General features: G+C 37.8%; 1 protein-coding gene across 1 annotated transcript in view; it reads right to left on the bottom strand.

Moving 5' to 3' along the window:
* The window catches only part of CDH23 (cadherin related 23), a 639,510-nt gene that overhangs the window by 332,984 nt on the left and 293,041 nt on the right, over positions 1-13,485 (bottom strand). The window contains exon 11 of the mRNA XM_070946306.1: positions 10,506-10,694. Coding sequence (XP_070802407.1) covers positions 10,506-10,694 — 189 coding nt within the window. The remainder of the gene's footprint in view (positions 1-10,505; positions 10,695-13,485) is intronic.

Here is a 13,485-nt window from a genome sequence, read left to right as displayed (position 1 = left end):
GGTTTCAAACCCAATGAGACACAACCAGCATAGCTAGTGATCAAAGGTAACAAAAACAGTAACTGAAGGTTTCATGGAAGATGCCACTATTCCTTTGGGTAGTGTAAATGTAGTTGTACTCATAAAGGCACACTTGGCTGCCCCACAACATTGTCACTGACCATACATTGTTCCTGCCTTGACCTACAACTACAGGTAGTCCTTGATTTATGACCACAATTGAGCCCAAAATTTCTGTTGCTGGGACATTAATTGAGTTTTGCCTCATTTTATGACCTTTCTTGCCACAGTTGTTAAGTGAATCACTGGAGTCGTTAAGTTAGTAACACGGTTGTTAAGTGAATCTGGCTTCCCCATTGACTTTGCTTGTCAGAAGGTCGCAAAAGGTGATCACATGAGGTTTAATTAGAGGTTTCCATACATTAATACCCTTAAAATATTTTAAACTGACTAGTAAGTTTTTAAGAAAAAAGTTATGGAAGGGAGAAAAAACAACCTCCTAGCATTTAATGATTCAATTGTTGTTATCTTAGTATGATGGGGATTTTATTTTTTTGATGCATTTTGTTCATTTCTGTATTGATTGGTTAGATTTACCAGTATGTCTCACCTTTCTTCCAAGAGTGCATGACAGCTTCATGGGGATCTCCCTTCATATTATCCAACAACAACAACAACAACAGGAACAACAACAACAACAGGAACAACAATAACAAACCTGTAAAGTAGACTAGGCTGAGAGAAAATGATTGGCCCAAAATCACCCAGGGAGCCTTCATAGTTGAAAAGAGACTAGTTCCTGGCAGCTCAACTGCTGACTTTCCTTGTGAAAATGATGGGTTGAAGTCAGTGGTGGGATTCAGCCAGTTCGCACCACTTCGGAAGAACTGGTTGTTAACTTTCTGAGCAGTTTGGCAAACTGGTTGTTGGAAAAAATCATTAGGGAAGAGAACCGGTTGTTAAATTACTTGAATCCCACCACTGGTTGAAGTCCAAAAGACTGAGTGCTAAATCCATAATCTTAGAGAGGAAAGATATAGATTTGCTCTCTATTGATGAACTGGTGCTATATCAACTTAATATCAACATAATGTGAAAGACCGATCAATATCATTCTGCATGGTCAAGATTTAATGCTATGTTTAAAACTTATATGTATACAGTATATTACGCTTCAGAAAGCCAGTTTGATATAGTGGTTAAGGCATCAGGCGAGAAACCAGGAAAATGTGAGTCTAGTCTAGCCTAGGGAACAAAGCCAGCTGGGTGGACTTTGGGCCAGTCACTCTCTCTCAGCTCTAGAAAGGAGGCAATGGCAAACCACTCCTGAAAAACCTTGCCAAAAAACTGCAGGGACTTGTCCAAGCAGTGTTGGTTGCACATTTTTTATCAATAGTTATGGTTTATAGAAGCTGCCCTCTTCATATTAGCAATTGTAACATACTACTAAGTTTAACAGTCGGTTTTCTTCCGTAAATATTAATACTTTTTTGAGATTGGAAAATGGTAGAAAAAAGTTTCAGAGAATGAAAGCAAGTTGTTTTGTTTACAAAACATGATAGAAAAGGAATATGCCAGTACATATTTGTGTTTCCCCGAAAATAAGCCCTCCCCAAAAATATTTAACCGCATGCGCAGCTGGTCCCTGCCATTTACTCTGGTTAGGGTTAGGGAGACAGAGCTGGAAATCAGGTAAGACGGCAAGAGGAGCCCGTCTTGCTCCACGTACCTCAAAATATTAAGACCTCTTTCAAAATAAGGCCAAGCACTTATTTTGGGGTTCAAAAAAATATAAAACAGGGTCTTATTTTTGGGAAAACACAGTATTCATCTATTATCTTTGAGTCTGAGCCCAAGATTATGTTTACCCTAGGCAAATAGTTTTTTATAGATTTTCCAGCCTAATAAATCCTACACAAGGCCCATTTCAATGAAACTGGAATACATGTTGGGTTTCTTTGCCTTTTGGGGAGCTAAGGAACTCAATAGCTGGTTTTCAACCACAGAAATCTTCAATCAAGTTTTAATGCCGGCTGATTAGCACCAATTAAGACAATTGATTATTTTTAGCTGACAGTGAAGAACTCTTAATATATAACTAACCCATTCAACTCTCTGTTTTCTGCTAGGCATTTGAAATGTAGCTTTCTGTAGGATCCTGCTTTCAAAACTCCTTCCTCAAAGCATTATTCCTGATTGGAGACATCTGTTCTATCTTAATACCCTGGCACATTTTAGTAGCAATAATAATATTAACAACAACAAAAACAGTGGGTGCATGCAAGGGTGTTCTGGATCAGATGAAATACCATTCCTCTTGCATCAACCCCATACAGAGAAAAGACAAGGTGTCTGCTGGCATTGTGTGGGGGTGGTATTTATACAATTCAAAATGTAAACACATTTCTACAGATATACACAACAAACTGAAAGGATCGCCCTTGCTATGGCAATCCACGCATGGAAAGGAACTCCTCCAAAGAGTTAATAAGAATAGAGTTCGGATCTGACCCCCATTTCTGCAGCCCTTCAAAGGACTCCCCCTCCTCTTGCAGGCAGACTTTTCACTCTTAAAGGGGTTTCTGCAAGTATGGGGGTGGGGGAATCTCATCTTTGCAGGAGGTGGTAGCAGCTTAGAACCTCCCCTGCCGGCTTCCCCATTAACTTTCTGGGGAAGCCAGCAGAGAATACTGCAAATGGCAATGACATGATCACAAGGTGCTTGGCAACCAGTTGGCTACCAAGTAGCCAGATCGTGATTCAGGTGACCATAGGGGTAATAGTATAACATTTTGCAATGACTGGAAGTGCTTTATGTATCCATTCTGTGCAGGGATGAAATGCTCCTGGTTTGGACCGGATCACCCGATCCGGTAGCGATGGAGGCGGGTGGTTCTGAGAACCGGTAGCAAAAATCCTTGGCCACCCCCATACCCAGCTGAGCTGCACAATCATCAGAGGCTTTTTTTTTTTTTTTTACTTTTGAAAGCATTTTTTCTACAACCTCTTCGGCCGAAAAAATGCTTTTAAAAGTAAAAAAAAAAGCCTCTGATGATCGCATGGCTTAGCTGGGATCATCAAAGGCTTTTAAAAGAAAAAAAAACCCTTTTTTCTTTTAAATGCCTCTGATGATCCCAGCTGAGTTGCCTGATCGTCAGAGGCATTTAAAAGAAAAAAAGTCTCTGCTGATCAGGCAACTCAGCTGCGATCGTCAGAGCCTTTTGAAAGCATTTTTTTACAACCTCTTCGCCGAAGAGGTTGTAGAAAAAATGGTTTTAAAAGTAAAAAATAAAAATAAAAATTGGCCACCTCCACCCAGTCACATTACCCCCCCCCCCCCACCAAGCCATGCCCACAGAACCGGTAGTAACAAATTTTAGATTTCACCACTGATTCTGTGGCTGCCATAATTCCAGATTGTTGTTAAATGAATGGCCATAAATTAAGGACTACCTGAAATTTACTTCAGAAATATTATAAACATTATTCTCTTTTCACAAGGATAACTTCTCAGAGGACTGCCATTTGTCAGAAATGGTGTAGGGCAGGGGTATCAAACTCAAGACTTGGGGCCTTAGCTCTGGTCCGCAGGGCCACCCTAGGAACAGCAAAGGACCGGCCCGCAGTGCCTTCTGCCAGTGAAACTGGAGCTCTGCTTTTGACAGCCTCCTGCCATCCTCTTCCAGCCAAGATCGAGCTCCATTTTCACTGGCAGAGGGTGGCAGGAAGCTGTCACAGCTGAAAATGGAGCTTGGGAGCGCTCGGGCCACCACAGATGCCCCCAACACGAGTGATGTCAAGCTGGCCACGTCCACTCTGGCCATGCTCACCCCAGTCCCTGAGGTTAAATACAACCCTGATGCGGCCCTCAATGAAATTGAGTTAGACATCCCTGGTGTAGGGTTTCCTGCTTTGGTGGGGGGTTGGAATAGATGACCTACAAGGTCCCTTCCAACTCTGTTAATCTAATCTAACTTTGTGAGTAATCCTGGCTTTCTATACTTATGCACATTTCAGGAACCTGTGTCACTCCCATTTTCAGCATCACTGTTTCAGAAGTGCCAATACCTATTTATGACCTTGCTAGGAAAACAGTTTGGTACACCAGCGCCATGCTTCCATTTTCAAGGCAATTGTCTCAGATTTACATGTCATGTGATATATTTTTTTAATGTTTAGGAGCTGGTTAAGCTGCATTCCCAAGGAGAGGAGCACCATCCAATCATTATGATTACACTGACAAATTGCAATCACAAATAAAAGACTCCACTCCACTTCATCTTCTACCGGTACAAACATTTGTAAACGAACATTTAAGTTAACCGTAAATGAAATGTTTTCTTCTTTCAAAGGACTACATGAGAGGACATTATCTCTTGTAATTTGATCTACGAGCTGAAAGGCTCCAATACAGAAGAAATTCAGAGGACATTCGGGGTTATATCTTACTACACATTAACTATCAATCACTTACAGTAAATGAAATGTCCCTCTGCATTCTTCCATATAATATTTGAAGAACTATTTCCTTTCCTCCAAAGTTTTCCTTTGAGTCAGCGTGACCCCTGGTTACTTTATGGAAAAGTATATTCAGGTTTTCTTGATCATAGTTCTCCCCCCCCTTTTTTTTTTACTCCTTAGTTTATTTATTTATTTATTATTCATATTTCTATGCCGCCCACTCTCCGAGGACTCTGGGCGGCTTACACCAAAGACAGTATACTAAATAGCATATTGCCCCTAACAATCTGGGTCCTCATTTTACCCACCTCGGAAGGATGGAAGGCTGAGTCAACCTTGAGCCGGTGAGATTTGATCCGCTGATCTGCTGAACTAGCAGTCAGCTGAAGTAGCTGCAGTACTGCACCGTAACCACTGCGCCACCTCGGCTCTCTTATCCTATAGTGCAGGTAGCTTCCTGTCGAAGTATAGCCTGGGCCCATTTCTTTTTAACCTCAAAGCCAGAGAAGACCAGCCAAGTGCTAAAACATGTAAAAATGCCCCATGTTAATCCAGAACATCATTTTATTGTTTAGATAATGTAAAGACATGGCTATAATATTCTCCTTATTAACTATTAAAATGCAGGCAAAAATTTACTACACAAATTTCACCATGTGTAGTCTCCCTCGTGATCTATAGTTAACTTCTGTTTCTCAAGATTTCACAGTATATTACAAACATTCAAAACCTCAGAATAAATTTGTGAATGTACTTGTGTATACAACACAAACAAAACCACTAATCTATCCTATACAGAGACAATAGAAATACAGCTTGTTTGGGAAGTCATGGATCACTCACATGGGAGAACCGACAATAACTGTGTCAATCTGGAGGTAAATTTAATTTTACAATTGCAGACTTTCAAGTTAGAAGACCTCCATCTACTACGGTGGTTAGAAATCAGAAAAAAGGGGAGGAAACTTGGGGGTTTATTTTTCATTTTGGAGGGGGATGGATGTCTAATAAACCCCTTTTTCTAAAATTTTCAATTTTTCCTATATTGGCTTTTAGATTTCATAGATCGCTGGGCTCAAAACCCTGTGGATTAAAAGGGAATTGATACCATAGACACAGCCTCAGCATGGATACCCGATGTTGTTATTAGACACAAAATAATCTTTTGGAAGATTAGAGTTGTACCTCTAGAGGACTGTCTAGAATCACTGTGTATCTGAATTAAACTTTAATGTATCTATTTTTGTGTTGTTGTTTCTTCCCTATGCCTACCATTTCTTTGCTTGCTTTTTGATCAATGATAGTAATAAATACATTACTTATTTAATTCTTGCCCCCTTTAAATTGGGCTGCATCATTCTTATTGACTTTTTATGTTTTATGTAAGCTTCTGTAGAAAACCTTGCAGGCTGAAGAGCAGGCTGATGAATGCTAAAATAAAACTGAACGATCTAGGTGGTCGCTGAATATGAAACGAAGTAAACTGGCTTTTGGTTTGATTTAGGAAGAATATTGTTTTGTTTTCACAGGGTTCATCTGAGGAAATTATCCCGCTTAAAAGCCATTTTTTTAAGATTACGAGTTCTTCAAATTGCTACCTGTTCAATTCCTTGATAAAGTGTAATGGGTTATCTACATGTAGGTTACGCTTATGAGTAGATGATTTCCTGTTGGTGACACTTACAAACAGGAAATGCTTCACCTACTTGGTGAACTAAGGTAAAGGTAAAGGTTCCCCTCGCACATATGTGCTAGTCGTTCTCAACTTTCAAAGCCAAAAAGCCAGACACGGAGATGTCCGAAGACGTCTCCGTGGTCATATGTGGCTGGCATGACTAAACGCCAAAGGCACATGGAACACTGTTACCTTCCCACCAAAGGTGGTCTCTATTTTTCTACTTGCATTTTTTACGTGCTTTCGAACTGCTAGGTTGGCAGAAGCTGGGACAAGTAACGGAGCTTACCCCATTACGCGGCACTAGGGATTCAAACCGCTGAACTGCCGATCTTTCGATCAACAAGCTCAGCATCTTAGTCACTGAGTCACTGCATCCCTACTTGGTGAACTAATAATGCTCAAAAAAACCTGGCTGATCATGTGACAACCAAAACTATATGGAGTTTTATACAGCACTCCATGAAGGATTCACTAAAAAGAAAAATTCCCACAACAAAGTAAAAACAACTCTTCTAACTCACAAAAGAAAATCCCTGGGAAAATAAAAGTAGAGGTCCTTTGAAGAATCAAAATTGTGAGAAATAACTTAAGTTTTTAAGGATTACCATTGAATCCAAAGATTTACAACTATGAGCCCTTATACTATAATTATTGAAGTGTTATCTAGGGTTGGACAGACCTAACTTCAAATCTACCCTTTAGCTCTTCAAACATGGGTGGCTTTGGGCCAGCTATTCTCTCTTAGCCCAAAGTACTTCATAGGGTTAATGTGGGAGAAAAATGAAGGAGAATCGTCTGCCAGTTGCCTTGATCTCCTGGAATAAACCTAACAAATGAATAAATTGCATTACAACTATCTTTAAAGGTCGTCTCCAAATGGGCATGATCACCGAAATGCAATAACTCAAAGGTGACTAGAGGCTTAGATGCTGGTCTTGGGCATCATGCGTAGATGGAATAAAGTAATAGTTTTTCAACTGATATGGTCACAACAACTTCAAATATCTGAAGCATAAAACATTGATTGCTTTCCCAATATAAAACACCAAAGATGGAATTTTCTTAAGGAGAAGCTGTTCTTGTGGTTGACAGCTGAAGCATCAATGTTAAATTGCTCCTTTTTTTCATGAAGTATTCAACATTTTCCTTGTGGCTAAATGTACATTTTAAAACAGAAATCTCATAATCTATTATCCAGTTTCCCTCCTAATTAAGACATTCCGTTAAATTAAATTAAGTCTCCAGGAGCAAAATAAATTCACAAGAAAAGGAGACAACTTTTTTTCTAAATACTGATGAATACTGATGAAAACAACATATTATTCCAGAGCATAAGAGGATTTACATATCTTTAATTATCTCCATGTGGTTTCAGTAATTCTTTAAATTAGGAATGTGCATAGTGCTTGTGGGAACTGGGTTTTTTTTAAATAGAAATGTTAAATCAGACTATATATAAATTCCTTATTTTAACAGATTATCTCCTTGTGACTGACAGTAAATAAACACATAAGATTTGTTTTATTTTTTAAAATTATTTTTATGAAGATATTGGGAATTAATACACTCATGGATTATTTTGCATCCTGGAAATTCAGCTGAATTTTTTTCTCCCTACTTTCTCATGTAAATGACTTTATCATACAAAGTTTTTTTTTCCCAGCAATGTCTTTGATTTTTTTGAATTAATTTAGACAAATGGATTTTTCATGCATTGTATTTTAATTGATGCCTTATTTACTGAAAAGTCTGTTTACTGGATCAATACATTGAATTTATTTAAAATAATGAGGGCTAGCAATAGAGTCAGGAACCACAAACGTACAAATGAAAAATTGGATCTGACTTTCCAGCCATTCTAAAGTTGACAATGCAAGAAGGGAAGAACGAGGCTAAGCTCATCTTGCCAAGTAGAAGTGGTTCATATGAAGAAAGGATTAAAGTAGGAATAGACGCAAGAAAAAATATGGATTTGAGGTATGATGCTCACTCTCCTCCTTAAGTAACTTCTAAAACAAAATTCCAAAAAGGAACCCTTTACTTGATATGATTTACATTCAAGACTGATGACCAAGTCAAATTTCTTCACTCATGTTCTGGCACCATACAATCATGGTACTGAGGCAAAAAATATTTTAGGGGCTAATTATTCTGCCTATCTGGAAGCAGGACATTTTGCATTCCCTAAGACTTGTAGCAAGTGAGGACTTCATGATGTCAGCATACCCTTCCCCAATATTTAGGCTAAAATGAGTTGTCTCAGTTTGGGAGTTGAGATGATATGGCTAAGACCTAAGACATTTAGGTCCATTTATCCTAAATCCAAATTTCTGGGGGTTAATTGGCTTGGTCAAATTGCTGCTGTTTTCCCAGTTACAAAATAGGTTACTTCTCAATTAAATATTTTGCATGAACTGGGATATGGTAGTCAAATAGTGTTTATTTTTATTTGTAGGTTTAAAGTTTTGGGAACTACTACCTCGTGTAAATCACTCAGATTTGCCCAGAGAAATTGAGCTATTACCTGCCAATCTCAGCCTTAAAGGTAATATTGCACATTAAGATCTCCCAGGCTGGTAACTTCCAAATATAATGGATAGCTATCCAACAAATCTTTAGTCTATGTACTGCTTTGGAATTATGGAAATTATAGTATAACACATCTGCAAGCTTTTAAGCCCAACTTAAAGGCTGTTGCACATTATGACATAATTCTATGGTTGAATGGTGCACAGACAGTAAAGCATGAATATATGAGTCAATTTGGATGAGTAATTCAACAGCACAATATTAGACTGCAGGAAAAACAACTTTAGTACTGTTCCAAGACAAAGGGCCTTTGTTGAATCATATTAGCAACCCCAGACCAAAACCAAAAGACGCTACAGATCAGTTGTTAGTCGCATCTCAACAGAAGGCATGAACCCCAGTCATGCAAGAAAGAAAGGTTTTGGGAAATCAACAGAGTTTAAAAAACAAATGAAGTTATCTTACACTTGAGAATCTTACAGCAAAGATAAGTGTTTGTGTTCTTATGCATGTATACAGTATGTGTGAGAGAGTATATATATGGAAAAACAAAAGGCAATTCAGCCAAATAACTTGGAGAACCTGTCATTTAACACACACTTTAACTGAAAGATTTTCTGATACCCACAGAGGTGAATTCTCACTGGACCAAGATATTCTGATATGAAGGAGAAATAAAAAGCTGTCACTCTGGCAAAGGAACAGACAAGAGAAATTTCTAGTTTTGTGCTAATGGCCTTTTACAGCACATCTCCTTCAACCTTGACAAATCTCAAGTTTTTGTGCAAGGGACCATCTTGATAAAAAAATCACACAGGAAATAAACTTTCTTTTTTGTCAGTTTTCCAAGTGAGCACAATGTAAGTTTAACAGCTGGATAGGAGAAAAGCACATTCAGTATCATCAACTTCTTAGTGATTTTTCAATTAAAGCTAACTTGTTATGCAATGAGGTAGATTTTTAAGGAGCATAGATATAAAATAATAAGAAGACCCCAGTGGTAGGTGAAATCCAACACTTTTAAAATTGTCACTGATTTCGACATAGTCAGAATGTTTAATTCCTGGTGACATATCTGACTTTAAAAAGGGCTTTTTGTACATACATATGAACCAATAAAAGACTCCTGATGAAAAACTTTCTGTGTTACTGCCACAAGAACAAAACGCTCTACATTTATCACAAAAACCTGAGAAAGGAAGGCATTTAATTGCAAAAAAAACCTGCCACTGTACCTGCTAGATAACATAAATGGTATCATCATCATCATTTTAAAGATGGAACCATGGGTTAAGAAGATGTAGATATTGAAAAGGTACTCCAGGCATTTTCCACATATCATGGTTACTTGATGAAAGTTTAACTTAACCACAAATTATTGATACATAATGAAAATTATTTCCATGCAATTATGGATTATATAATTGGTTATAATTATGACAGCAAACTGTCAAGGATATAGGAATGTGCTTACAATAAAAGGAAATTAAAATTACCAGTTGAGTTTTATACATGGCAACTATAAATAATGAGTTGGGGGTTTTTTATTATAAAAAGATCTAAATTGTTTGGAGAATTTTATTGCATAATTTGGAAGACTTTTAAAAATATAAATCATGTAATGAATCAATATATAGTAAATTCTGAATTAGATATGGCATGTGTGATACTCTTAATAAATAGAAAAACTATTAGAAAGAATAATATGGAAGGTTATTCCAGTTAATTATCTTAATTATCCAGATATTCTATTATGTAAAATATGAAGGAAGAACGTTAGAAACAGAATTCAGGGAATCGAAAAAGAATGATTTAATCCCAATTCTTCATATTTTACCTCATCTTTATCCTGCACTTGGATGAAAAGAGGAAGAGCAAATCCCACTTGGGCCAATTCAGGAATAGCCACGCTGTACTCTGAACTGTTGAATTCAGGAGCATTGTCATTTATGTCAATAACAAGGATGTTGAAGGTAGTCATCACAGTGGCATTGGAAGGTGTCCGATCATCATTTAGTTCAGTTCCCTGAAAAAATACAGTGAAAATAAAATTTCACAAAGAACTACAGAAACTGTGGACACCATGAAGAATTCATATTTCTTTTAGATTTAGCTGTGTTTCATATAATTAGTGCTATGTGACTAAGATCAAGAGAAGCTACGGAAGAAGTTAAACATATGATTAAGCTTGAAATGTAATCAGACACTGGATTCATATATGTGGTGGAGATGCTCAAAGGCAAAAAAAAAAAATACTGGACAAAAATACATCCATGGTTAGAAAAAATGGTAAAGCAACACACGGATCTAAAACCAGAAATATTTTTATTGGGTATTTTAACCAGCAAAATACAATAAAGGGAATACATATTTAATTTTACATGTGTTAAAAGCAGCTAGAATTGTGTTTGCACAACAGTGGAAAAACGAAGAGATCCCTACAGACGAAAATGTAATTAAAAAATATTAGAATGTGCAGAAATGGATAGATTAACACTTAAAATTAAGGAGAAGGAAGAAACTGAATATTTTTTAACATGGAATTTATTTTATCAATGGCTAATTAATATATTCAGAGTTGGTTTCACATTTGAATGTGCCGATATGATGTACTCAATAAATAGGAAATTTGAGAAAAGCCACAGCCTCAGAGTCTTGAATTGATTGGGAGTATTACTCGGAACCATGAGTAACCACTTCCAAGGATCCAAATTCGCTTCCCCAACCCTGTCTCCCAACATGTTAAGGAGAGTGGAGATTTCTCCTTCTGGCAGATGAACTGGAAATGGAGCTAGAAGAATTGACCAATCACTTTTCTTCCCTTTTCCCATATTAAAACTATAAGAATAACAGCCTAATTCTTGAGCCAAGTTAGGGCTCAGCAAGTAGGCCAGTGCAATTCATGCTGGCATATTTTTCTGCTGGCTTCAAGGCAAGAGGATAGCAAAAAATTTGCAACTTTGTGGAAGATCCCACACGGAGGGAGGGCTTGTAACCGAGCAGTCATCCAAACTTCATATTGGTGTATATCCCCTCTTGAAAAGTTTTGAATTTTAAAGTATCTTTTGACCATTTGAGGGGCATAACTTTCAAGGCACTTGCAGGCTAATGAACAGAGAAATCAATAATTATTTATTAGATTTACGTGCTGCCCATCTATTCTATGTGACTTTAGGATGTAATGGGAGAGAACCAGCCTTCAAATTTAGCAAAGAGAGGGAGGGGGTGGGTGGGAGGAATTTTCTTCCCTATTGAAACAAAGGCTTTGCCTCAGTCAGATTTTTCTTTAACTAAAAAGAAAAATGAATGGTGGGAAGGAGAAAGATTTCAAGGGGTAGCAATAATAGCATATTGACCATATAGAATTGCGCTGAATGAAACTTTAAGAGGGGTCAAATGGACTAATTGCACAACAACTTCTCTCCCTGACAAAGTGTTGCCTTAGTCAGCAGACGTGCGTGTGTGTGTGTGTGTGTGTGTGTGTGTGTGAGAGAGAGAGAGAGAGAGAGAGAAAAATCATTCCTGTTTTTGGAAAATGCTACGCCCTCCTAATCAATGACCCTTCTAGCAGATGCCCTCTCTCCCACCTCCATCCCTTCCATTTCAGTAGAATATAATTCACTAAATATGTTTCCAGCTTTATATTGATTTTAATTAAAGATCTGTGATGGGGGGGGAGGAGAGGTTTGTAGAATTGAAAAGGGCTATTTGAGTATTTGTATCTAAACTGATTTGCTCCTCATCTCTCTAAGTTGGCTCCTCTGAGGAGCATCAAATATTGTTGGTGCTTCATAGATGACAAGAAAGAAAGAAAAAGAAGGAAGGAAGGAAGGAAGGAAGGAAGGAAGGAAGGAAGGAAGGAAGGAAGGAAGGAAGGAAAGAAAGGAGGAAAGAAAGGAGGAAAGAAAGAAAGAAAGAAAGAAAGAAAGAAAGAAAGAAAGAAAGAAAGAAAGAAAGAAAGAAAGAAGGAAGGAAGGAAGGAAGGAAGGAAGGAAGGAAGGAAGGAAGGAAGGGAGGAAGATCTGAATTTAATAATGACAATTCCATTATAATGTATCAGCAGGCAAGATACATGACTGTAGAAATTCCATCACTGTCATCAAACACTCCATCATTTTTGGAAATCTAAGGACTGTTCTACGTTTCTTTCCTATCTAAAATCAGTAGATATGAAGAAAAAACAAACAAACAACCTTGGAAGAAATGAAGAAAGATCTAACTCTTATGGAATGGTGACTGATAATGCATGCAATTTTTTTCTTAAGGGTTACTTTTTCTTACAACCCATTTTTATTAATGTACAGGTAGGCCTCAACGTATAACCACAATTCAGCCCAAAATGTCTGTTGCTAAGTGAAACATCTGTTAAGTGAATTTTGCCTGATTTTATGACCTTTCTAACCATAGTTGTTAAGTGAATCATTGTAGATGTTGAATTAGTAACACGGTTGTTAAGTGAATCTGGTTTCCCCATTGACTTTTCTTGTTAGAAGGCTGGAAAAGGAAATCATGGGACACTGCAACCGTCATAAATCCGGGTCAATTGTCAAGCGGCTGTACTTTGATCCCATGACCAGAGGGATGCTGCAGCTGTCGCAAGTGTGAAAAACGTCCATAAGTCACTTTTTCAGTGGCATTGTAACTTCAAACAGTCATTAAACTAACTGTTGTAAATCAAGGATTACCTGTATTACAGTGGTGGGTTTCACATTATGTTACTACCAGTCCGTCGGGTGCGCACATGTCTGGTTCACGTATGCACCTGCCTTCCACACACGCGCCTGACCTTTTGCGCATGCACCCGGCCTCAAAAATGT

This window comes from Pituophis catenifer, unplaced genomic scaffold (assembly GCF_029215685.1).
Source record: "Pituophis catenifer annectens isolate HBS135680 unplaced genomic scaffold, rPitCat1.0.hap2 SCAF_6, whole genome shotgun sequence".
Classification (NCBI taxonomy): domain Eukaryota; kingdom Metazoa; phylum Chordata; class Lepidosauria; order Squamata; family Colubridae; genus Pituophis; species Pituophis catenifer.
This window is presented reverse-complemented; position numbering and strand designations above follow the sequence as displayed.